At 36.4% G+C, this 27,320-nt stretch overlaps 1 protein-coding gene across 4 annotated transcripts in view; it reads right to left on the reverse strand.

The window, feature by feature from the left end:
* The window catches only part of SLC25A21 (solute carrier family 25 member 21), a 244,800-nt gene that overhangs the window by 86,069 nt on the left and 131,411 nt on the right, over positions 1-27,320 (reverse strand). For all 4 annotated transcript variants that reach the window (XM_051622618.1, XM_051622616.1, XM_051622617.1 and 1 more), the window contains exon 2: positions 23,058-23,106. In XM_051622618.1, coding sequence (XP_051478578.1) covers positions 23,058-23,106 — 49 coding nt within the window. The remainder of the gene's footprint in view (positions 1-23,057; positions 23,107-27,320) is intronic.

The following is a 27,320-nucleotide window of genomic DNA, read 5'->3' on the forward strand; positions in this document are numbered from 1 at the left end:
CCTGCAGTAGGCTGTGCTCTTCGTGTGTGTGGTGTGATCCAGAAACTGCAGGATGACAACGAAAGAGGCAGAAGGTCTAGGAGAAGAGCCAGGCATAGGAGGAAGTTAAAAGATGGCACGCTCAGTACCTCAGTGGCTTGAGCACCCAGAAATATATACATGAACAGACAGTTACAATAAAAAACATATGTTTGATATATAAACACCGGACTTGCCCACCATCTAAAAGACTGAGGAAAAAGAGATAAAATGCTTACTGGAAAATGCAACAGAATGAGACACCAGTGTGCATTTTGCTTAATCCCAGAAGAGCACCCATGAAACATAAAATTACTGAAATTTAGTTCACTAAAAACTAGAATGCTCATTTTATTAAAAGTTAATGTTAGAAGCACCCAGCTGCCAACCGGAGAAAATACTTTTTTTCGCATTCTGTGGGTTCACTCTGCAGATTACTTGGCCCCTTTGTATTTTGCTTCTAAGCACCCCACCACCTTTTTGCTCCCCACTCCCCTGCTAAGAGCTGAGCGGGCTTCACAGGCATAGCCTCACTGCTCCACACTCCTGATGCCTCTCCTCTCTCCTACAAAATGCCAGGGTAGAGCAGTTTTGTCTTCAATTGGCTCAGGAAGGCCTACAGGTCCTGCAAAAGGAATCTGCAATGAGATTGTGCTAAAATAAAGGGAGAATGCAAGCCGTAAAAGAAGAGGCAGGAGTCCTGGGATGGTAGAGAAGAAGGGGTTATGCTGTGGAGGAAGATCTGTGCCCAGGAAAAGTACAGGGACTCTGCACACTCAGCAACACACTGTGGCCTCCACCATGGACTCTAACCACTCTAGGCTAAGTTCTAGCCTTTGCAAATTCAGGAGCCGATTGGAAGAATGAGGTGAGTGAGAAGAGGAGGGAGAGAGGAGCACAAAGGATCTTACCCATGACCCACCAAACATGCTGAAGCCTGCATACAAAATATTTCATAGTATTATGTGGTACAACTTCTTTACCAATACAGTGAAAGGCTGGGTTCACAAATCACTTGCCCAGTTCTGCAATGCTGGTTCACTTGTCCCTTCTCTGCCATTCCTTAAAAAAACCTTCAAAGTCCAAAAGAATATAATATGCATCAATAACGTTATATTTGAAATCCAGATTGAAATCCTCAGGTGTTGTAACATTGTACTGTGGCTTACATATGCAATGCCTGAAGACTTGTTAAAATGTAAGAAGAAAATTACTTCCAAGTAACTGCAGGAGCAAGTGCAACCTGCTACTTAGTGTGCAATAACTGCTTACTTTGTGCTTGATCCAAGGAGAGTGTAATTTTGCAATAGTTTGGCTTAAAGGTCAGAATATTTAGTTCTATATGTAAAACACAATTTTTAAAAAAATCACATTTTTTGCTCTAGTAGCTCTTTGTTTAATCTTAGATTAAGACAGGATTCCTCAGATGAAAAATGAAGGCCACTTGCAGGCAAATGTGATATTAGATTTTACATGAATGGAAAGATTTTATTTGCTGGCAGATCAGACCAGAGGATGGTAAAACTGTAAGACTGTGAAACAGAAGGCAGGATTTAAATTGTTAGGTTTTCCAAAGATACATAACAATCATATCTGAAAGTAACTTTGATTTCAAAAAGTTCTCAGATTTAATACAGGAATAAAAAAGAGTACTTAAGGATGAGTTTACCTTACTGGAAATTAGGTTTTATCTAGATTATGCCTTATCTCTGTTTCCAAATTTCATTATTTTATCTATGTATTATAGAGTCAGCACCAGCATCTTTGAGCAGAAGAATATATCAGATTGACTGTTAGAAGGATCTTTTCAAATCTTGTCTCCCTCAGGCTTGAATTATGTAAGTGCAACTATGTTCAGACTTCTAGCTACTGTTTTAGAACAGAAACTCTGCTACTCTGCTCTCAGGGACCTTAGGAAGACTGGGTTTGTATTCAAATCAAAGAAACACCTCAAGTCAGTAGGTCCCTAAAGACAAAATCTTTTCTAAACTAGGCAGGAGAGGATTTACTGTGCATAAGTTCCTGCAGTGATGATAAATACAGCATGCCCTCTACACTACATGATGTTTCATGTACACTGCACAGCTCTAGTACTTATTTTTCAGATATATTCCTATAATCTGGGTGGAACGATTTCTTCTTTGGCAATATTTCTGGCTACATTACATACAAGATGATTCTGATAAAATACCAAGGATGGACTGATTTCAAAGGAAAAGTTCCTAGACTTAGCTAAGAACCCTGTGGGAATATTGCCCATAATTCGATTTGGTTTTAAGATGCTTGCTCTTCTGGTTTTAGTTAAGTTTAGCTAGCTGTACAAGGAAGACTGATTCAGAAAATAAGTATTTTTATCTTAATGACAAAAATAAAAACTTATCCCAGAAAGGGCATTTACCCAAAACTGCCATGCACATGTTTTTTCAGTACAGCTGATCTTAGCTTTTTAAATGCACTTTAATCCTTTGAAGTTTAAACTCTTTCAATGTTTCCTCCATAAAATTAACCAGCAATGTTTCACAAAAATTAGAGAAGGAAGAAAATAATTATCTTCTTTCAGTACATTTATCTAGTAATTTCTCACAGAATAAAACCTTATTAACAAAAACTGAAAGTATACTACAGATATGTCTATCAACAACGTCAAGGATAAAGATCAGAAATGGTAGACCTTAGTTTAAAACATTTAACAGGAAATAGATTGAGCAGCTGGAATTGATGACTGTTAATGGATCATTAAAATATTAACCTGTCTAAAACTATGGTGAAAAGTGGTAAATAGCACATTAGGCTACACTTGCAGAAAGTCTGCAGGAGAGAGGAACAACATTCATTACTCACACTCAAATTTTCCCAAAAGTCTATGATTAATGTGTTTTTAAAATATCAATGTTGCATCCATTTTGTGCTTGTGATTAGTTTGATTTATCTAAAATATATTGCACGCATTCTCTGAGGACAATATTTTCTGCACCTCTACAAAGAACACATGCTTACTAGCAGGAAGGAAAATACAGAATATTCTAGAAATAATCCCAAATTGCCAGGGAAGAATACCCATTACTGCAAGAGTTGAACACTATATGCAAGTTTAACATGCAGTTTAGTAAGGCAGATGGACTCTTTGCTGCTCTTTATCATTATGTTTTTTACCATGATCTAAGAAAAGGAAAAATTCTGTCACTAGGATAAACACTGATCATCACTGATTACCATGAGGTACCCCAAATTAAAGCCCACAGGGAGCTGCTGACCTGAGCACTATGGAAGAATGTCAGACAGGCTTGGGAATCTACCACAGGAGATGAAAAGACCTCCAGTGCAGTAGCCATACATTTTATAAAGTTCAAAAGATCTTGATCCTCAGATGGGACAGTGAAGATTGAACAGACTAAGTATGGAAGGAGATTCTTCTTTTGAAACTTGTCAGGAAATTAGCAGGGACATGAAATGGTGTGAAAAGCAGAAGTAATGCTGAAACAAACATATACTGTAGTCAATGCCTGTGATCACCAGGCCAGATTCAGCACCCCAGGGAGTAACAGTACCTTTTGAAAGAGTACGATTGGTTCAGAATTTCTTTTCTTACAGTTCAACAACAACAAAAAGAGATACTGCAAAAAACCTCAAGGTATTACTAGCTTGGAATGAGTCTCTTCAGGGCAACAGCTGAAATGGCAACTGAACTTCTGCCACTTGGGCATATTACGCATGTGCCACACGGAAGGGAATACATCATGGACAGTGCTAAGACATAAAAATATTCTGTATCTTGAGTGTGCATGATTTGCACCTGCAGCATAGATGTACATGTGCCAATCATTTCAGGAATGGATTGATCTGGCACAGAAATGTTGGAGGTTTTTAATTCCTGTAAAGAGAAAAATGTGACCTACCATCTTGTAATTTGATTAAGTAGAGTCGTAGTTGTAGGACAAATGAGAGGCAGGATATTAGTGACTACAGTACTTGCGATAGGAGCCGGCAGAGGCAGATCAAAGTTTGCACTTTGTTACAACAGTCTATAGTTGAACCACGTGTGCAAGAGAACATGCTGGAGGAATGTCTTAACCAGAGTTCATATTTTTAGTCTTGTCTAGAGCAGTTAACGATGTGTGAATAAAGAATTATGCCATAGAGACTCAGAAGTCAAGGCACCTGTGTAAGTTTTTGGGAAGGTCAAGTCCAAGTCTGACTTCTGATTCAGGAAAGGAGGGATTTTAACTGGTTCTCTCACTTCTTAGGTTTGTGCTAAGATGATGATATTATCATGTACTTCAGGTCAGAATTGACTGCATCAATTCTATATTTAAATTGAGAATTTATTACATGGCCTCTTCATAGCTGTTAAAATATATGATTGATGCACATATTAATTTACATTAATTTCAGAAATGTATGTATTTTAAAAGTATATATTTCCCTAATGGCTTTAAAGTTTTTCATTGCCTCTCTGGATTAGCACCTGAATACTCAAGGAACTCGACTGCTTCTGAGGCCATCATACTTTACTTCAGTGACTATGAAAATGAGGACAAATAGATCAAACTATGGTGAGCTTCTGTTTAACTACATGACGGAAACCAGCACAGCTGGAGGCAATTCTTAGCAAATTGATCAGAATTCCTTTACTTTAGCTACAGCTTAACTAATAAATAGACTTCTATAATTTTCTGCAATCAATCTAAATGTATTTGCAAAATTAGTGAAACATTTGATCTTGAAATGTTCACTAAATCTTAAGTATATAACTTTGAAGAACTTACATAGTTTATCTTTCTGCCAAATTGGAAAAGAATAACTGTTTATAAGGAAATCCTGTTAACTAAGCAAACTTTGTAGAAGATGCATGTTCATAATTTATTTGCTGTGTAACAAAACTGTTTTGTTTTTTTTTTTTCTTTCAAAATTCTATATTAACTTCTACCAGGTTTGTATTCTGGTCTTTTGTTTAAAGATATTTTTGCATCAACTTCTGTATCTAGTAGAAATCCCACTGAAAATCTGAAAGGACTATGTACCTTCATGGTCTTCTTAGCAATTTTTTAAAGTAAGCACACTTCATCTAACAATCCAGACATTTTTCTAGATGTTTCTGTTTCTTTTAAGGGGCTTTTCAAATATTCTGTGAACAAGACTATCCCGAACTCCCTTTGAATGTAAGAGGCATTTGTAAAATTTAATGAAAATGCACTTCTACAAAATGTAGTATATCTGGCTTTCAACCTTTTCACAAATGTTTCTGCAGCTAAAGACTGGCAAAATCTGAAAGTAACAGAAACATCCTATTTGCTAAAATAAACGAACACACTTAACTTTTTCTTTCTTCTTTTTTTTCTAAAAGCCCATGTTGCAATCCCTCCTAAGGGACAAAAAAATAACAAGAAAAAGATGGAGTTTGAACTCATAGCAAGCATAAAAGCTTTACTTACAAAAAATGAATTACACACCCCAATTTGTTTTTACCAGCAGCCAAAAGAAAACCTGGATAGAATGTTGCAGGATTCAAACACCTTGGATCTACATGTTTCACCAAATTTTACATTATGGCTATTTCTAAGAAACAAACTAACAATTAGAGACACCTGTTAAAAGTGCCTGTGCTCTGTTCACACTTCATGTAGTACCTTACAGTGACAGCATGTTAAAATGTCAAAGCAATTCTTTTGCATTAAAGAAGTATTTATAACAACAGAAAGTGCAATTAAATTCTCCTAAGTACTTGTTCTTGACTTGCTTAACATACAAGAAAAAAACTAAAGTACACTGCCATAGAAGGGAAAACTATTGAAAACAAAGATTATAATGCTACAAAACACAGAAATACAAAAGACATGGACAGAAACAAAAATTGTATCTAGATTAACCTCACCCTGCCCAATTTTATGCACTTATTAAGCACTAATATGTTTATTTTATAGCTAGTCCAGCAATTCTAAATGTATAGACCCATATTGTAAAGTGAGTACTGCAGATATAAGGAATACAACCACACTGAAATTATTTATTCAAACCTTTGCCTATGATCATGTACCCAGACACCACATAACTTGCACATCAATGAAACGTTCTTTGATTTGACCCCTCCAGCATAGATGTATGTGTCTAGTTCATGACCCAAGCTTCTGAGTGGGAAGCCACATTACGGACCGTACCTGAGAAACAGAACATGATAATACACCTTCAAACAGTTTCTACAGATCCTTTTTATTAAGATCACTAATGCAATGTAGTGGCATTTAAAGTGAAGTGAAACACAAATTTCCACTTGACAAAGTGGATCATTATGGCAAAATTTCACTTTGAGAAACATCTGGCAATTTAGAGAAAATTTCAAATTGAAAAATTTACATTTATCAAAACTGAATTTCCAGCAAAATCTGGGTTAAATATTCCATGTCATGAACTTAAGCCTAAGCAGACAGTCAGAGCAGAGCATATAAAATACTCTAGCTCTATTTCAACGCTCAGTGGAGTATGAAGGGTGCTGCACAGTCTTGTGGCAGTGTCCTAGTGAAAGATAAAAATTAAACTCTCCCTTAAAAATGTGTCATGTTTCCTCATCTATTTAAAGCCGTGGACACATACCACCTTGAATTTCCAAAAACCCTCATGTCGTCATGTCATATTATTCAATCCTGAGTGTCCATAACTGATTATTCTGAGCCACAGGACTTTGTCTAATGGATATAACAATATTGTGATCAAGAGTATATTACATTAATCCACCTGTCCTGACACATTGCCCCAGGTTACCACACTATAGCAGAAGGAAAATGAACTGTCCCTCAGGTATTTTTGCTCTCAGTCTTAGTTTTAATGGAAGTTATGCCAAGTAAGCTTGATGGTCTGTAAGCTGTAGTACGTGAAGAGCCACCACATTTCACTTCTGCTACACTTCTGCTGCTGGGGCAGTAACCTATGGCAGAAGGACAGAGGGTACAGCCCAGTTCTTTAGGGTAATTTTGGTGATCCTAGTATGCTTCAGGAAACCTCTGATGAAGGTGTTGGGCTGAGAGAATTTCAGACCTTGCTTTGCTACTAACCAAGGGAAGTTGATCCAGTTTTCTTCCTCTCTCTCATTCTTTTCTTTTTCTTTTTTTTTTTTTTTTATTTTTTATTTTTTATCCTGTTCACTGGGGATTAAAGCCTTCATAGTGTTCTTAGGACTGCTGCAAAGATAGCTTGCACAGTATTCAGAATATCTGAAGTACAGGGAGCATTTAGCATCTGTATCATTTAAGCAGATTCACACTAGTTTCCAAAGCAGCATTTTTGTCATTTTGAAATTTGAAAATTTTAATGACTGGTGTATCTCCAAAGGCATTTTCTTCTAATGCATTTTTCTCTGATTTCTGACACATGACTCATCAGAACTTTAGCTGACCAAAGTTCCATTTATTCTGAGTTTTATTATGGTCTGGATAAAAATCCTGGCCTATTTTTCAAATAGAGAAGCTTTCAAACATCAGTATTTCAAGACCTGCCTGTTTAGAAGCTGACTTGTCTGCAGATGGCAAAATAACATCTCTCCAAAGGCTGCAGGCTATTTATTCACATCAATTGAAATTTGGTGCAACTGCACAAATTATGTCTTCCAAGAGCACCTGTGAATTGGCCTGGTACTGTACCAGTTTTATGATTTGTCACTCAAGACTGAAGTTTACATTATCCCTAAGCAATGTGACTAGGAGGGAGGAAGGACTGTGGGCCAAGCTTTTCAAAGCTATTTTGTGTAGCTCCACTGCACTCAGGCTAGCCAAGAACAGTGGAACTGCTGTAGCTCCAGCACACATAACACAACTCTGGGAATTGTTCTAATTGATGCTGAATTCCTGTTAGTCACAAGGGTCTGTCCTGGCAGCCACAAAAAGCTGGAGTATAAAAGACATTCTGACCACTGACTTCTTTCCAGAATTACCTATTCCCATATAAGAGTTTCTGAGGAACAGGTGAAGCAAAGTCATTAATCCAGCTCTATACCACCTACCACCTAAGGATTTCTGTTCCATTAAGAAAAATTGCCAGTGCCAAAATCTCCCTCAGGGTCCCTTGAGCTGTCAGAACAGCATAAAATGTCAAGAATAAGACTTAGCCCTTCCTACTCAACAGCTCCAAATACTTCTGCTGTATACATTTCTACAAAGGCTGCAAAGTAAGTAAAAATGGCTTCATTAATGCACCTGATTGATCTCAAAATATTGTTTGGCCAAAGAGGAAAAGGTTTAATGTATAATAGTTTCTGTAGCAGAGCCAGTTGAAGACATGTAGAACAGTACCAGATATTAACCTTGTTCCACAGGTGTGATTTTCTGTGGGATTATAGTGTTTCTGTTGGATGAGAAGCTTTTCATGTTACTCAGAATGCATATGAATACAATGCAGTCATCATCATTCTTTTCTTACTTTTCAAGCAAAGAAAACAGTAGACTGAAATGGGCTGGCTGGGTCAGTGAATTCAGCCCCTATCACAGGCAATTATGTCACATATGCCTTTATAAGTCACTGGACCCAAGAAAGTCACTGAATTCTATTGTAAAGATAATGATGAGGCTGTTTGCCTTCATAGCACCTACTGAAAGGGTGCTCTACAACCTTGTTGAGATACCTAAACCCTAATTCCTCATCTTAAACATATTCAGAGGAATTTAGACTAAATTATTCTTGTCCTAATATTATGTATAAGAAGAAAAAATCAGGAAGCCATCTATCCTTATACCTAGTCCTTGCCAACGGGCAATAGAAGATGATTAGGTCAGTGTATGGCAAGATGGCAAGTATATACCTCCTATAAGTTCAGGTTCCATGATTCTGGAGCTCAAGCTTCTTGTTAAGTGTGTCTCTGCTCTCTCCTATGTCAGAGTATCTATGGCAACAAGTTTTACATATGGCCCCATCATTATTTATATATCCAGGTTTCCTAGCTGGGGCAAAACAGTTCATGTTACATTTTTCTCATGCTGCTCAGCAGAACTGACTGAAAAACTCACACCACTTACTGGAGAGAGAGGTCTCAGTTTACTTCATTCCATATTCCTCCCCCTCCAATTACTCTTTGTGGGACAGTTTGTTCTTTTTCTTTTTATTTTTAGGTATTCTTAATTTTCTTGTTGTTGGAGAATTAGTTTTTGGCCAAGAGAGTTGAATCTGCTGAATACAGGGCTGGCATGAGGGAGAGTGAGGCTCTTTTTAGTAGTGATGAATTATTGTATCTGCTGAACTTGTAATATGAAATTTCAACCCTAATTACATGTTTCACAGAAAAGTCAACAGCTTTTTCTAATGTGCAATCATTTGTAAGGGTAATAAGAGTAAGTAGCTTTTGCAATATTGTGCAATTTTATTAACAGGCAGCTTCAGGAATACTTTTTTCATCTAAATCTGGCAAAATATTTAGACACATGAATGAAGTATTGCATAGTTAATAAATGAGTACTCTGAAGAACAGGAATTAATTTGCCCATTATTTAAATGGTTTGATGCCTCTGACTCAAGCTGTTCTCTGAACAGCTGAACTGATGTAAGAGTTCACCTCAAACAAAAGAGGGAGGTCTCACCCTCAGTTCCTTCACACCTGTAACTACTCCCTTTTTACTGTGTGGTTCTGCTCCTTTGTGATAGTTCTGATGCTCTCTGAACTCTACTAATAAGCTGATTAAATACATTAATTAATCAGAAACTGTACTAATTAATCTTCTCCTAGGATAATATGTTGTATAGGCCCATGGGAAACTAGAAGGTCTACAACTTGTGTAAGGGAGATAGACATCTTGCCCTTTTACCAACACCGAACTACAAAACTGGAATTTCCTGCCTCATAAAAATGAAAACTAAATTTCAGTATATTCCTAAATCTAATGAGACATACAGCATATATGCTTAATATGACCAAGCTGGTCAAAAATAAATCTGACCAGAAAATTATTAACTCACCAGTTTTCCACTGTGCCAGCTCCCTGAACTTCCACTGTATGGCAGCAGAAGTGTCAAGGAAACAAATATCATTCCAGAAGAATTGAGCTTAAAATGCTGTGGAACCACATATTCAAATGAAATATGTCTCCACTCACTTCTTTCTTAGACACACAAAAAAAAAAAAATTTTTTTTTTTTCATTTTTGCTTCTCCTCTCCTAATTTGTATTCCAGTTTAGCAATCTCAGAAATATTTAATTTGATCCTTCCAGTTTGTAGCTGATTCACTCAGGGAGAAAAGTATCATGAGACAGCAGGATAATCTAAGGACCTACTGCTGTCTACAGACACTTATCCCAAACTAATTCCCAGTTGCCTTGTCCTTCTTCCTCCCTTGCAGTGTCTCTGATGCTTGTCACATACTTGAATTGAGTTGATTCAGCTCACCAAAGTGCTAAATAAAGAAGTATCCAATGAATCTTCTGGAGAAACCATCTCGATCTAAGTTGCCACATCTGGGCAGATGCTAGATGGACAATACCACAGGTAGCACTCAAAAGCATATCTCCCCTCTCTTCATTACAGACCCTGTACTGTCTCATGGACATATGGACTATGGGCAGTACTTTCCAACCTGCCAGTGGCTGCTAGCATATAGGAGATACTCAAATACTAATTTGCCCCTGCCCCAGATTGAGGAAAATGGATAAAAAGGTGTAACAAATGGTGGTACTTTTGTAGCTACAAGAAGCTAGTACTGCTACAGATCAACAATCCATTACTGGGATAAGGGAAAACCAGGAAGGTCACTGCAACTCTGAGGCACGATCCATTCTGTGTGCTGCTCTTCAGCTGGTGCTGCTGAGCTCTGGTACTGGCTTAACTCTGGCTGTAGAAGCACCACAATCTAGCCCACTGCCTTCTCACCAGGGAGTCATCAGCTTACTACAACACTGCAGCAGCTAAAAATTTAAAAATATTTCCTTAGTTTTGTTTTTTTTTTTTTTCTTTTACTCTCTTGAGAAATAAATTCAAAAGACAGCTCCACAGTGCCAAGATTATTTTCAAGATGGTATTTTACTTGCATCCTACTCAACATGAAGAGTCATGTTTCTCAAAAGCCCCTCTAGACCTAGAATACACACTGATGCATCTGCTCATAAAAACATGCAAAAAGCATAGTTCATAAAGATATTATCTCTCTTTTCATTTATTTATAGATTTACTTGGCACGTAGTGGCCTAATGTTGCAGTTATTTTAGGGACATACTTAAATACAGTATTAATGGCCAGCTTCTCTGAGACAATTATTGGCATTGCTATGCTTACATTTTTCTTCCAACATATACAGCTTTATTCTCCTGTATCCATATCTTCTAAAAGCTAGCTCAAATACATGTTAAAAAAAAAAAAAAGAAGAAATGTAAGGAGGTAGAAAATTTATTTTCTATTTATTGCAAATGAAGGTGTTCACTAGTGATTTTCCAAACTATCTCCCACTCATTTTACCACATGACGAAATACTAATAAAAGTAAACATTGGGGTGTGTTTGTTTCTTTCTTTCTTTCTCTCTTTTGAAAGCAAAACAAAACAAGAAGCATCAAAGTGTCTCCTTGCTTTTTTTTTAGGTATGTTCCATCCATAGTTAGAAAGCAGGCATGACAGTGATCTAATGCAAAATTTTTGGCCATGGAGTAATCAGGCATGACCATGGTCTACCCTGAATGTGATCTTAATGTTTTATACCACTGACAAAGTACTCACATCTGCTAATAACTCACCCAGCTGCTTTGTTAAGATTGTTTTAGAAAAATATTATGTACACCATAGATGCCTCCAACTCATAGCCTACATAACCTTTCCCAGCTGCTTAATCCTTACCTAAAATATTACTTTAAAATGCATACATTCTTAAAACGATCCAATTTCTTTGTCTCCAGACTACATTTGTAACTGTGCTAACATCTGTTCCTTTCCACTCCCCAATTCCCATCTTAAATACTTATTTTCAGTATATATTTTTCTTGTAAATAGAATCCCATGTACTTTCTCACCTCCCAGCCTTCCAGTTTCTGCTTTCCGCTCTTGTTCTCATTCCACTCTATCCCTCATGGTTTCACTTCACTCATTATATATTAAATACAGGACTGATATTGAGAAAAGATTATTTAAAGAGCTTCTTTAATTATCTCACACTAATTTAGGCTTGGGAAAAAGAGGGTATGCCATGCATCTGCAGTGTCTAAAAGCAATGAACAAAGGAAACTGTTTCTACTGAAGGGGTCTAAACTGCCTCCAGTACAACCTTGGATAAAATACTAGCACTACTGGTGTCATTCCTCATTGCCAAAAACTAGCAGATGAATAGGCTAATAGATCTCCCATATCCAAAATAAATAAATCAGATTCATAAATGACATACAGGACAGTCCACACTGCATTGAGCACTAAGATTCTAAATGCTATTTCTTTAATTATTTCCTTTATTATTAGAGTATAATGGGCACTGAAGCAATTTACATAAATCAAAAAAGGTACATTACCAGAAGTTGTAGGATTATTTTATTTATTTATTTATTTATTTATTTATTTTTACAGCCATGCAATATCCTAAGGCTGTAGGAATCTAAACAAATAAAATAATTAAACACATCTATTGTGTTTAATGCAAGCCTAAATACACATTATAATACTATAGGGTATTCTCTGTACAAATATAGCTAAATTTTTCCAGATCTGTCAGTTGACTCACATATGCAAAATGTTTGAAACCAAGTTTCATTTTTGTCATGAAGATTTGGTCATGGCTTCTGAATCATGTAAATGTCCTGATTATCCATAGAAATCTTCAGATACTACTAAGAGAATCCAAATGTTTCTACACTGTCTCTTATTTCTTTGGTAGGTTCTAACTAGAGAAGTAGGCAATGGAGCATATCCTAGAGGGTACTTAGTCCTAGGTTAATTCTGTTTTCTTCCTTTGCTCACCAGACAGTGCAATTAAAAAAGAATTTTTCTGTCATATCTATAATCCACGGCATGGTTCTTCTCCATAATTAGTTTCAGAGTTCTTTTGTCAGTTTGCCTGTTCTGTCTAGAATGGGGTTATTTGTAGTCTCATATTATGAAAGGAAATTTTTCATAAAAGTAAGATAAAAACCAAAGGAAGGAAGAAATTTGGAGCTTTCTTGGATTTAAACGGCTAGTGCACAATGTGCAGCCCATGAAATCATAAAACAGTCCACACCACCCTCTTGCAACTGCATCATGAGGACACAACTAATTAACTGCAGGTTTTTCCAGTGATAGAAAACTTAAACATGAAGAAACTTCACGTTCTCTACCAAGGAAGATGTTGTACAAATGCAACCAAATATGCCTGTGTACATATACTTTTAAAACATGTAAATATAGACACAGATTATAGAAGGGAAACCTTAGGGTTCTTGTCATATTACGAGTTCTGCCCAGGTAGTTGCCAGGAGATGTTTGCTTGAACTTTGTAAGGACTGGAAATCCAAACATGGAAAGAATATTGTGCTATAGCATTAGAATGAAAGGAAAATGTAAATTAAAGGGACATGCAATGAATAATTGTAGCTCATTGTAGTCTAAGTTTCAGGAAAAGCAAAATAACAAGCACAAGACCAAGTGTAGAGTACTGCACCTGGGAAGGAACAACAAAATGCACCAATACAGGCTAGAAGGTGATTTGCTAGAGAGCAGCTCCATGTAGAAGGACCTCGGGGTCCTGGTGGACAACAAGTTATTCATGGGACAACAGTGTGCCCTTGTGGCCAAGAAGTCTTGGGGTGCATTAAGAGGAGGGTGTCCAGCAGATCGAGGGAGGTTCTCCTCCCCCTCTACTCAGGCCTGGTCAGACCTCACTTGGAGTATTGTGTCCATTTCTGGGCTCCCCAGTTTAAGATGGACAGGGATCTACTTGAGAGAGTCCAACAGAGGGCTACGAGGATGATTAAGGGACTGAAACAGCTGTTTTACGAGGAAAGGCTGAGAGACCTGGGGTTTTTCAGTCTAGAGAGGAGAAGACAGGGGGAATCTAAATTAATGTCTATAAATACATGAGGGCTGGCCATCAAGAAGGCAGGGACAAGCTGTTTTCACTTGTGCCCTGTGATAGGACGAGGGGCAATGGACTCAAACTTGAGCATAGGAAGTTCCACCTTAACATGAGGAAGAACTTCTTTACTGTGAGGGTTACAGAGCACTGGAACAGGCTGCCAGAGAGGTTGTGGAGTCTCCTTCTCTGGAGACTTTCAAGACCTGTCTGGGTGCCTTTCTGAGTTATCTGCCCTAGTTGTGTGTGTTTTTTTGGTCCTGCTCTGGCAGAGGGGTTGGACTTGATGATCTTCAGAGGTCCCTTCCAACCCCTACTACTCTGTGATTCTGTGATTGAAAAGCACAAATGCATGTTTCCATTTTGCAAATCTCCATAGTCGAAAGGATTTTCACTAGTAGGACAAATAATATTCAGTATGTCTTTTAGCATGATTTCCTTTTAGTCCTCAGATCAAGTGCATAAGGAATGATCTGTAAGAGTTCTAATAGACAGAGTTGTGCTTTGGGTATGTAAAAGGACATATGGAAGATGCACCAAAACATAAAATCGCAAGAAAAATTATTTACAACATTCCGAAGAGGTCTAAGTCCAGTCCAAGTCACCTCTGATCCAGCTTCCTTCCAGAAAACCAAAACTCACCTTCTGTATTTACCGGACTGAGACGAAAATAGGCAAAAACCCCATCATACACTTCCTCCCATCAGCCCTCAGGCATTCTCTCTCTTTTGCTCTCCATGGGAGACTGTCCACTTATTTCCTCTCTTGAAAAACTCATTCCCTCTTTTACTACTACATCTCTCCTCAGCTCTCCTGTGATGGTCTCAACCTTTGCTTTCTGCACATAGAGCCATTTCTCTTTCTTCTAGTGTAAGGGAATGGACAGCTGTGTCCCTGAAGTATGTAGGTAGCTAATTAGGCATCTGGAGCTTTCATTTATTTAATTTTATTTACCTAAAAACCTCAGAAACAAGGGAAGGATTCTTTAAAAGGGAAGCAGAGATTATTGTTCTATCGAGCACACTGAAGATGGCCACGGCTTATTTGGTCAGTGTTAGAAATTCCAGGTTGTTACAGCTCACTAGTGACTCAAGAAAATGAATATGGCCAGTGAAATTGCACAGATAACATGTAACCCAAAGCAAGGTATCATCATGCCATGCTGTCAAATTGAAATTATTATTTTTTATTTCAGATTTTTAAGAAAGCACTTGCTATTAATTAAAAAAAAAACCACAACACAAAACAAACAACAAAACCAAACACAAACAACACAACAGAGTAAATGGCAGAATGCTTAATTGAAATTAAAACTTTAGAAAAGAGATCTCTGGCAATTTGACTTGATGATGTGCAAATTCAATTTCTATCAAAGAAGGGATAGGCTTATTCTGAAATCGAGACAATATATCACAGAATCATAGAATTGTTCTGGTTAGAAAAGACCTTTCAGATCATTGAGTGGAACCATAATCTAACTCTACCAACCATTAACTGAAATCTACCAAGTCCTCCAGTGCTTAAACCACATCCACATATCTTTTAAATAGCTCCAGGGATGGTGATTCAACCACATCCCCGGGCAGCCTGTTCCAGTGTTTAATTACCCTTTCAGTGAAGAAGTTTCTTCTAATATCTAATCCAAACCTCCCCTGCACAACTTGAGTCCATTTCCTCTTGTACTTTTTCTTGTTACTGTATGTTACAGTTTTTACAAAATTGCACACTGGTTTGAAAAAGGGATATTACTGAGCAGTTCTGCCATTTGATCACAAATAACACAGTATAACATGAGAAGATGATGAAGCTGCATTTATACAGTTCATTTATCCCAAAGGATCTTGACACTCTTTATAAAATGCCTATGGCATGCCTATGAATTAAAAAAAAAAAAAGGAAGAATAGAAATCTTGTTGAACAGAAGTGCAAATCACAGTATCTGTTTAACAGTGTGCATCAATATTGTTCTTTAATTCAGGGAAGGATTTAAATTGGGATAGTGTATCTAGCAGGAATTATTAGCTCATGTACTCTTATTAGTTCTTAACAGATTGTATGTAGAAGGAAAACAAAGGGCAAATTACAGAGCCCTGGATCACATCCACTTCCAAATTATTGTAAAATTGAGATAAGTTCTTATTATACAAAACTTGGATCTGTAAGGAAATATTCTAAGTATTTCAATGCTGAAATTCAAATGCCAAAAACAGAGTATAAGCTACGATATGCACACAAATCCTATGAACAGTTGTGCCAAAGACCACTGATAAATCAAAGTAAAATTAACTCCAGAGAAAAGTCTTGGCATTTGGTTGAAATAAGGACATTAAGCTGAGTTGGTCAGGGATATTTTTACTAGGATATTTTTTTCCTCAAAACATCTCTCAGGAAACGGTCAGTTTCAATACATTTTTATACACTTCTTTTAGATGATAATGGATGCTGTTCTCTACAATTTTTGAAACAAAACCTTCTGTTTTCCTAGGTCAAAAAAACTTAAAAATAGTTGAAAACAAACAAACAATAAAGAAATATAAGTGACATCTTCCAAAATTTGAAATTAACTAAATGAAGAGTTTCATTGGCCAAATTGAATTGTTTTTCTAACAGTCTTCTGAGACTCCAACTGTTCATTCCAATGCAGAACTGTTTGCTTTCCTGAAAATTTTCCCAGGACAGAAAGACTAGTATTTTTTGCTTAACACACTTACAAATCTAACTAGACCAGTTTGCATCAAGTAACATGAGTGTAACATGGCCTGATGCAAACCAAGTGAGCTATGGCCATTTAGAAATGGTAACATTGCATGAGGACAATGAACTCTTCCTTAAAGCAATGTTTTTCAGAAACAGGCTCCACTACTGCTCGCTCAAACAAAAAAGACCAGAAATCAAAGAGAAATTAATGATATAAAGGAAGTAGCTCTTGCAAAACAACAGATGGAATGAGATCGGAAACACATGTAGTAAGCTGAACTTTTTTAATAAGACCAAAATGACAGAATTGGAACAAAGGAATAAAATGGATAAACACGCACACGAATGAGTAGAACAGTTGCTAACTAGAAATGGGTCTGTAATGCAGACCCCAAGTCTGGACTTAGATCCTAAATTGTTTTCTAAATTTGGGGCTTTAGATCAATGATGTTGGTCTAGATTTTTGCAGAAAGAGTGGCAAGAAATAAAATCTCTGTCAGCATTAGATGAAAACTTTCTCCAAAGTTTTTAAGGTGAATTATTTGACTCATTTTTAAAATGCTGATATTCTGAATCACACGTAAAATGGAAAGTCAGTTCGACATGAAGATTCTGATCTAATGCTGAAGGGTGTAAAAAGGTGTTAAAGTAGAAGCAACATGGACTGCATCTTCCCCAGATTCTGCCAAAGGTGAGAAACAGCTTTACAAAAAACACCAGGGAGGTTTAAAGGTTGATCAGGAAGGCAAGCTATACTTATTAACTTATTCTCTTGATAAATCAAAGTAAATGCTCTTGAAAGAATGCCTCATGGGTCTCTCTTAGGCATTGTTTTCCAAATTGCACACCCATCCCAATGTGAGGATGTGTTATGAAGACATAATTATATCTGAAAATAGCAGGGATTGTTTAAATAAGGATTAAAAATATAATCTGAAACTCTCATTATATGAATTAACCAGAGAAGTCTTAAAGCATTGCCTGTTTAATATATTTTTAATGTGTTAGGACAGAAGTTATCCTAATGATTCTCCTGATAAAATAAAATAATATAACTAGACTTTCTCCAAGTCCTTTAGATAGTAGCTGGCTTGTGACAAGATTACCACTTTTAGAATACATTGTCTGGAAGTGAAAAAAAACCTTACTCCTCAAGTGCTATGAACTAACGTGTCTCCACTGAAGTCATCACAGACCTGAACTGCAATTTTATATTATTCTGACATGCCAGAAATCATGCTTCTTTCAAATATTTGTCTCAAAATATATAGTCATGTCAAATTACTGTCAAAATGAAAGAGATAAGTACATGATTCAACTAATCCACATAACATTTTTCCTGTTCACAGGACTTTCAGATACAAATCTTTTCAGACATGTTATGCATTTGAAAGTTTTTGGTGATGTCTTGCTATTTTTTCTCTATTATTTGAAAGCACTTAATCATATATTTCTTAATACATGTTTTTTATTAAATTCTGTCATGTAGACAACTATTAAAAAAAGTTAAAGTATGGTTTCCATTTCCTAAGTACACAATACCAAGTCATATCTAATATTACTATTTCTTCTTCAATATATGCTTCACAGTTTGTACGAATACTTGTACAGACAACTTTGAAATTTGTTTTCAAGAACAGTGGAGTCACTAAAATTCAGCTGTATGCATATTGGTGATAATCAATGAAAAGGAGAAAGCACATGTAAAGGTAATCAACTTATAAACCTGAGGAAATAACAGCTAAGAAATTATTTTGAATCATGGTTCTAATTTTGCAATATCATTCTCGGTTGCATGCATTTTTTGAGGTGTTAAAATATAAAAGCAGGGAAAATGATATGATAGCACATGTAGTCTGGAAGTTACCAAGCTCCTGAAAATGTAAATTTTATGGCAGCAATTGAGTAGTAGGGAATATATAAAGGACAGATTTCTTTTTCCTGAAAATTCAAGCTGTTCAGGGCTATAGGGACAACACCAGAACATAACTTGGAGGTATCAGACAGACCAGAGAAACATCCTCCAGTCTTCAGGTTTCCTTGACTGATCCCTCAAACAGCATTAACTGTCCTGTGACTTCAGACAACTCCCTGTAATTCACTCACAAACTATACCTGTGAGTTGTTGCACAGGTATTAATTTTCCAATAATAAAATGTTATTAAGTTCTGAATTCCATACATTTCCTTAAGCCAAAAATTCTGCCACTAGTACAGAATTCACTTATTCTTGCTGGAAAAGCACACTGCTATTTTGAAAGTAATACATATGACAATGTCTTGTCTTATGTATCATGATCTAGCATACCCTTGTGTCATCCTTTGGTAAGTCTGGTGGATGAAAAAGACATTACAGCCTGCATCACACCTAAGACCCAAAAAAGGGTCCAAAAAAAAATAAGCAAAAGCTAATCTTTATCCAGGCTAAGGCACCTTTCTCCTTACTTTGCAACAGAGAAAGATCATCTAAGAATCTTAATTAAAAAGCAGAACTTCTACGTCTTGATTCAGCACTGCTGAGGCCACACCTTGAGTTCTGTGTTCAGTTTTGGGCCGCCCACTACAAGAAGGACATGGAGCTGTTGGTGTGAGTCCAGCGAAGGGCAACAAAGCTGGTGAAGGGTCTGGAGAACAAGGTGATTCTTGTGAGAAGCACCTGAGGGAACTGGGGTTGTTTAGCCTGAAGAAAAGGAAGCTGAGGAGACCTTATTGCTCTCTACAACTGCCTGAAAGAAGGCTGCAGGAAGGTGGGACTTGGTCTCTGCTCCCAAGTAACAAATGACAGAATGAAGAAATGGTCTTGAATTGCATGAAGGGAAGGTCTAGATTAGATATTAGAAAAAACTTCTTCACTGAAAGGGTTATTAAACCCTGGAACAGTCTGCCCACGGAGGTGGTTGAATCACCATCCCTGGAGGTGTTTAAAAGATGTGTGGATGTGGTGCTTAGGGACATGGTTTAGGCACTGGACTCAGCAGAGTTAGGTGAATGGTTGGACTCTATGATCTTGAAGGTCTTTTCCAACCAGAACAATTATGATTCCAAGATTCTGTGATTCTGTGACTGTATCTGTACCAGAAAACTCTTTACTTGCTACTGCTCCTAGATAGGCCCACATCATTGAGAAAAAAACTTTCATTTCAAAGAATAAGTGGGATTCATAGAGCTAAAACACTTGATCATAGTTATCTCCATCTAGTTAGCATGCTCACATGAATTTCTTGAACTAACGATCTTTCCCATTTTAATAGATTACAAAAAAAAATATGTTTTCTAGTGCACATTTAGCAAAAACCTCTCCACTAAGCATTTGGCTTGTCTATAGTTTATAAACATGTTTTTATGTATATATTGTTCCTCCCTTGATGTGAAGAGATAAACAAATCTATCATTGTTACCGTAGAATAATAGAAAATTACTATACACAAAAAGGACATTGCAAAATGTTGTCATGAAAGAGCCAAACCATTTTCCAGGGTTTCAAAATATCCCTGAGAGGAACTTTCTTCTATTTTTTATTAAAAACACACACACAAATCATTTATGTAAAGCTGCTATGCCACCAGTCCACTAGATGTGATCCTTTGGCATCTTCCCTAAACTCCTTCAGAATGCTGACTTAGATCAAATAAGATTCCACTGGTTTGAAGAGGCCATGGGATTCTTTCCATCAAACAAAAAAGGCGGGAAATTTTTAAAAAAACACATAAAAATTAAGAAGTACTGTGCTTTAGTATATCCTTTCACCTAACCATAAGGAAAAATATCCACAAACAAACTACCAAAACCGTAGCAGCTGGAAGTGACTAGGAAATTACAGATTATCAATACCATATTGGAAAAGAGTAAGTGTACTGCAGTACTTGGAGTCAGTGCAACAAAGGAATAAAGAAAATGAAAATGTATTAGAACACATTCTAAATCCAAAGTTCAGAATTAAAAACGGTTTCATTTTAAATTCTCCAAGGTCATCAAAGAATTAATCTGCTATAGTAAATTTGGACCCTTACAAAATGAAAGGAAGTACTATGATGTTAGGAACACAGAATGGAACAATGGATTACATCAAAGGACATTCTATTCTTGGTTTTGTAATTGGCTTCAAAATATAAGTATTTTCAAGTACTAAAAACTGTTCAGATCAGCAGAAAAGCTACTGCAAAATCTGTGTAATATCTTTGAATACATCTGCATCAACAAAACAGGAAAACTATCATATGAGCGCTGCTCAATTCTGCAAAGAGTTGCTTGTAACGCAATGAAAGAGTTGAGCTAACTCAACATTACTTAAGTTTATTCAAATGAAGTAATTTCCTTAATGGCTTTTTTACTATATTGACCTCCTTGGTTTCACCATGATCCATAATTTAATTTCTTCTGCACATCTACTGTTCTTTCATTTTTTCCTGCTTTCTTCTTTAATTCCACTATTGATGGACTCAGATTTCACATTTAGAGGGTTCCTAGTATTTACTATTTTTAAAAAAATACTGATACAGCTTCAAAAAACATTCCCGTACACTCTTTCATGCTTTCCATTCCTGTATCTCAGATCTGATCAGTGTTTTGAACACTAAAATTATGACAAAAGCAGTACAATTTGGAATTGAAAAAGGGAAATCTGTTCTTGTATTCTGAGAGTCCACTGTATGTGCAACTTCTATCAGAAAGCTTAAAGTACATGTGTTGTTTGCCGGTTTATCAGAACAGATGTGCAATTAATGCTTTTTTATGATATATGATATATGGGGTGTCCTAAATCCTGAATGATTCTGAGAATATGTAGTAAGTTCTTTCAACCAAGACTGGAGGCACAAGGATGTGTAGGATGACAGCCCTAAAGGCACCAAGCACATGAGAAGTAAATCACTGGTGCTGCATTTATACTACAGAAGAGCATGACTCCTGGTATAGTACAAAGAGGAAAACAGGAAGAAGTAAAACCAAAAGCTTGAGAGTAATAGGTGAGTATAGCACAACCTGCCAAAATGAAGTCAATAAAGCACATCTTGTGAGGACCACATGACAGCAGAGTAAGATACATATTTTCTTTTAAATTTGTTCCTCTATTTGTTTTGCTTGTACCGTGTTACTTCTGAGATTTTAATTTCAATCTCTTTATGTAAATGTTGTTTTATTAGCAAGGTCTTGGTGGTACTTGGAGGGGCAGATAAGACCCTTGAAACTACCAGGTATATTGTTTCTATAGGAATGAACATATTCCATATTCTGAAGGCATATGGAAGAATTGCCTGAGCAAACTCCAAGCCCCAAGCAGTACATACAGCACCTCAGCATCAGTTAATGCAGATGGAGCCTGCATTATCATCCTCTGGTGCTGGGCAGACACCACAGACAGATAGACTCCTCCAGCAAAATACAAGCTGCAGAGAAGTGTACCTCAAGGCCAGAATGTGATTTAAACAGAAACAAAAAATACACCCATAATGAGCTCACATGGCTAACTGGAACTAGAATCTCAAGTCATAATTGACTGCAAGCATATTCCAGAGACAACAGCTCTCCTCATCACTTGGTTGGAGCTGATTCATCTCCCGTTCAAGCTTTTCTGCCTACATGACTGAGACCTAGCCAGAGCTCTAGGAGTTGTATATGGGAATTACTGGCATTGCATGTAACCCACGTGGCATGAAAAGTTTTCGCCTTCTTATTGTATACTTCTGCATTCTGGTTTGCTTTTCATGTATGGTAACATTTATGAATTTATATGAAAACTAAAAAGCATGGAAAGGCAAAAAGATATTAAAGAAACTAGTAACACAGGTATTCTTTTTCCATCTCAATAATCAACATTTAAAAAAGCTAATTTTAACAATTTTCCAGGTCACTTAATCAGTTATATTCACACAAGCACAAATATTCAGAAATGAAAATAGGGATGGATAAAAAGATAAAAAAAGAACAACACATGAAGTTACTTAACTTACAGAGAGAACAAAGTTTTATTTTTTTTTTTGGTCTGAAAAATTTGTGAAAATTATTTTGGAGGCAATATGTTCTTTTTCCCAATTACATATAGAAGCATTACTGCAGATGATACATATACTAAGCGAATTTAACCATAGCCCTCTTCATGTTATAGGATTTTGTTACAAGATTTAAAATACATGTCATGAAACACATTTAACACCTTTAGATGAACTCTAATCAGAAATGTGCCATGCTATTCAAATTCCATCTGTCAAATTCTGTAGATATAGATAAGTAAATAGAAATGCCATTAAAGGCACAAGTTATCTTACTTGGAGAAGTTCTAGCATTGTGTTTTTTGACAGCTCCTTACTGGGATATCTTCCAGTGTCAACAAAACCTGTTCAAGCAGAATCTTACCTTGTTTTCACTACATCAAGGGGATGCATCAGGCAGATTTCTACGAGACCTATGAAATAAAAATAAAAAAGGGCTAATAAACATTTGTACAAATAGTAGTTTAATCTTCATTGACTCCAATAGTTTTTGAAGTTTGAAAAGTAAAGTAGAAACCTAAATGCATCATTGATGATACAGTACTTACATACTTTGTATATTAAACATACTCTTCTGTTGTATATTGGAACCATGACAGATTTTAGACAGTTAACAGTGCTAGTTGTTAATTATAGTGGGAAAAGTGAGGACTTAGGCTATCTAATCAATTTAATTACAGTTTTTGCTCAGTTTTCTGACTTGAGAACAGAGAGAACATTCGACCAGCATTGTAAAGAAATAACGTCTTCCTGAAAGTAGTGAAGGGAGTTCAGGTTGGCACTGGCTTCTTTGTCATATAAGACTAATCCCTAAAGAGAATGATATTACGCAAGACTTAGCACTGGGGGCTCAGACAAGTTTGATGCTAAAATGACAGCTGATTCCCAGGCTGGCTTTTGGAGTTCTCCATCCTGCTCTGTGCTGATGTATAGTGCTGCCTTCTCCCTTTTCTGCTCCACTGCTCATCATAAGAACTTAAATTTACATGCTGAGGACTTTCCATGTCCAAGAATGAAGGGTGTAAGTAGCAAGCAAGGAATACTGAGAAAGAAGAGATCTGGAAGATACCAAACACACTTGCAACCACCAAATTCAAAGTTGGTTCCTTTACTGTTTCCACACACTTTATACCTCATGAAAAACCCAGAGGTTTAGCACTAACATTTTGCCAATGCTCCCCAGCATAAATCACTGAGGGAGAACTTTCAGAGCTCCTCAATATTTGCTTAAATTTTCCACATTTGCCTACTCCTCTCTCTGTTACATATATCACTTTCATTCCAAACAGCTAACATACAATAAAAACATGTATTTTTCAGGATCACAGTAAAAGAGTATTTTTGCAATCTGTCAATGTGCAGAATTAATAAAAACAACTACACAAATCTAAAAGGATTTTTAATTGCTAAAAAAATATTTTGGCTGTAAGTCCAAAATACTAGATTATCATATTTTTGAATCTTCTGTGCCCTGATTTATTAAAACTCTTAAGCATCCATGGTCTCTTTTTATCCAGAGTAATAAATTTAATGCTACAATATGCAAAAACAGCTTGTGAAGACTATACTTACTGTAATGTTTGAATGCATTTCTTTATTCTATGTATTATTGTAGCAGAATATTTACAAACCCTTTGCAATGTAGAACATGTCTATTGGTGATTCATGGCTAAGTGTCTAAAAAACATTTTCATTCAAGTTAAAGTATCTGCAAATTCCTTCTTTTATGCATATTATGCAGTCTCACAGAAATTAAGCACATGCTTCATTCCACGAGATGCTCTCACTTTTCAGATATCACAATGCCTTGAAGTCCAGATCCTGTCCTCCTGTTTTAATGACACAGAATATGGCCAAGCTTGGGTGTAACTAAGGTTAACAGTCTCTAAGACAATTTATTACATTCTAAGCTACTAGCTTTTTCTTTCTAAGAAAGGCAAGGAAATTACTGTAACATGCACTGAAAATCTCATTTTGAAATGTTCCACACAGAAACTATTGAACTAATGGAATTTACATTTTGGCACTAGTCTTTGGCAGACTCAGTGGAGAAAGACTCTTGGTGGGCTTCATGCAGGAACCAGGTTCTGCCTGGGTAGCACATGCTGCAGCATCAGAAGCTTGAGCTCTTTTTTTTCATTTTGAAATATAAAATCTAAGGAAGTCTTAAAGATTCACATTTCAATTATTTCAGAACGAATAAGTTTAGTGTTTCAGGTAGAACAGGAAAACTGTGGATCGTTTTGAAGTTTATGTAAGAAAGGATTAAATTCCGAAATGTTATCTATTTTCTATTTTAACTTTATTGAGATTCTCTGAGTAATACAGGTACTTATCTAAGTAAGCCTTTTTAAATGAACCAAAGTATTAGCAGAGGGCAAATTCACATTATAGTCAAAGAGTTAGCCAATAAAAGGTTGGAGTTTTTAGCTCAGCCTATAATAAATACCTATATTGAAAAATTACTATTTACTTTCTGCTTGATACGTTACACATATCAAATACATATTATGTTCGTCACTGTTATATATTTCTCTTAAGAAATAACAATCTGTTTATATAACAACAAAGGACTGTAAATATTTTTCTACACAAACACAAGTAATATTTTGAGTTACTAACAGGAGGGCATAAACTGTAATGCTAACATTCTCCACTAAACGTATCTGAACAGCAGTTTACATGAAATTTTGCGAAGATGTTAAAATGTTTAAACTGAATTCTTGACATAAAGTGCTTGCTGAGAGTTCTAATTTAACATACACAATTTTCTGACTTTTCTGTCATTCCACTCTAATATCTAAAGCTTGCAAAACATAGAACAGGCCAGATAACCCCATATGCCTACCCTCTTGTCACTGTATTTGAATGAGAGTATCAATTTGGCATTCCTGAACATTGTTTTATTTTATTTTCTTTCTACTCCACAAAACATTGTTTTGTTTTGAAGTTCTGGTTATAATAAAGACAAGATAGGTGGTATCAGCCAGAGAATATTGTTATTACTAGTAAGGAGAGTAATTCAAAATAATGCAATTTCATTTTTTATTTTTTTTTTCCTGGAAAGTGAAAGCTGTTATTTCTGGACAGGTATATTTATTGTTATAATTACTGTCTGAGAATTATTTCTATCTTACTAAAATAAGGCCAAATCATGTGTCAAATCACGGAACATAGGCTATAAGTTTTCTGTCCTGACTCTGTCCCAAAACCTATAAACTACTTGAAACAGCTGCCAACAGGTGCTTTGCAAGAACTGCAGTCGAGTGTTTCAATACTGGCAGGGGGCATAGCCTATGAGTTTCTTCCTTTCCAGCCAACCTCCTTTTCCAACTTTTCCTCCCCACTCCCCCCCTCTTCATTTTTTATCTTCTATTCCATCTTTTTTTGGCAGATAGACCCTACAGTAGGGGGCCAAGCATGAGGCCAGGGGTTGTTCACCCTATTCTGTTTTTGTAGCATTAATGTCCATTTTGGGAGAAAAATGTACAGTGCCAGAATTTGTCTCTATATGCTAGGTCCTCAAAGGATCATTTTTAATTCAGGCATTTATCCAAAAACTGAATCAGATGAATTCCAAGGTCCTTGGCAAGAGCTCTGTTTTGATAACTTCAGGATTCTATTGGTTATCTGCCTTTCTCAGTCTTTCCTCTCATTTAATTATGCACTAGGCTTTAAACGGTGTGTAGTTACTTGGTTTCACCAGACAGAACTCTTCAAAAGATGCTGGGATTATGACACAGCTCTCTGAAGAGCACCAAAGGAGCATACACTGTGCAAGACACTAATGGAACAGCTACAAACACAAGCTACATTTTTCCATCTACTATGGTAGTCATGCAAATCATTACAACATCCTACTTGATAGCCTGCCCAGAAAGTGTGGTGGCCCTACTAAGTTATAAGCACTCTGAGATGTGCTCAATAAAATAAAACATATTGCTCTTTCTTTAGCTAATGTTCCTCAGCTTTGTGACAAATTCAATTAGCACTACAAAAATCTAATTTGCTGAACAGCTATCTCAGGGCGCAATATATTTTCACTTGTCACAGTGTAAAGACTACTGTTTACAAACTTTATTTTCATGATAAAGTAGTTAACATAGTTACAGATAGACTGTTCAAAAGCATATTCTAATTGTCCCATTGGGTCTCCTTGGTGATGTCATGTGAACTAACCCAGAGTGATTTATGATGGCCTAATTATGCTTAAAACAACTCAGATCCAACTAGCTGAACAAGAGCCCAAAGGAAGTATAGGAAAGAACAATTACTAGGTCAGTCCAACATTTGTTGTCTTCTGGGTGGGAAAACATTCCTTGTGAAAACTAGATACTAACCATAAAACAAGACATAATCAAAATTTGTATGTTGAAGAAATTACCAGCTGTCATCCTTGACATCATCTGAGCGTACACAAGTGGAATATCAACAAGTGTGAAGGGAATCCAGAATTCTATTATATAAAACATTCTGCTCATTAACTGAGCCCATGGAGGGAATAAAATGACAGAATATACTGACCCTCAAACTGACCCTCCTCAGCAGAGTGTTTTCCCTTTTCCAGCTAATATCTTCTCTTTTTAAATTGCTTCCCATTATAGATCACATTACACATCATCTACAA

Source organism: Apus apus, chromosome 5, assembly GCF_020740795.1.
Source record: "Apus apus isolate bApuApu2 chromosome 5, bApuApu2.pri.cur, whole genome shotgun sequence".
Taxonomy (NCBI): domain Eukaryota; kingdom Metazoa; phylum Chordata; class Aves; order Apodiformes; family Apodidae; genus Apus; species Apus apus.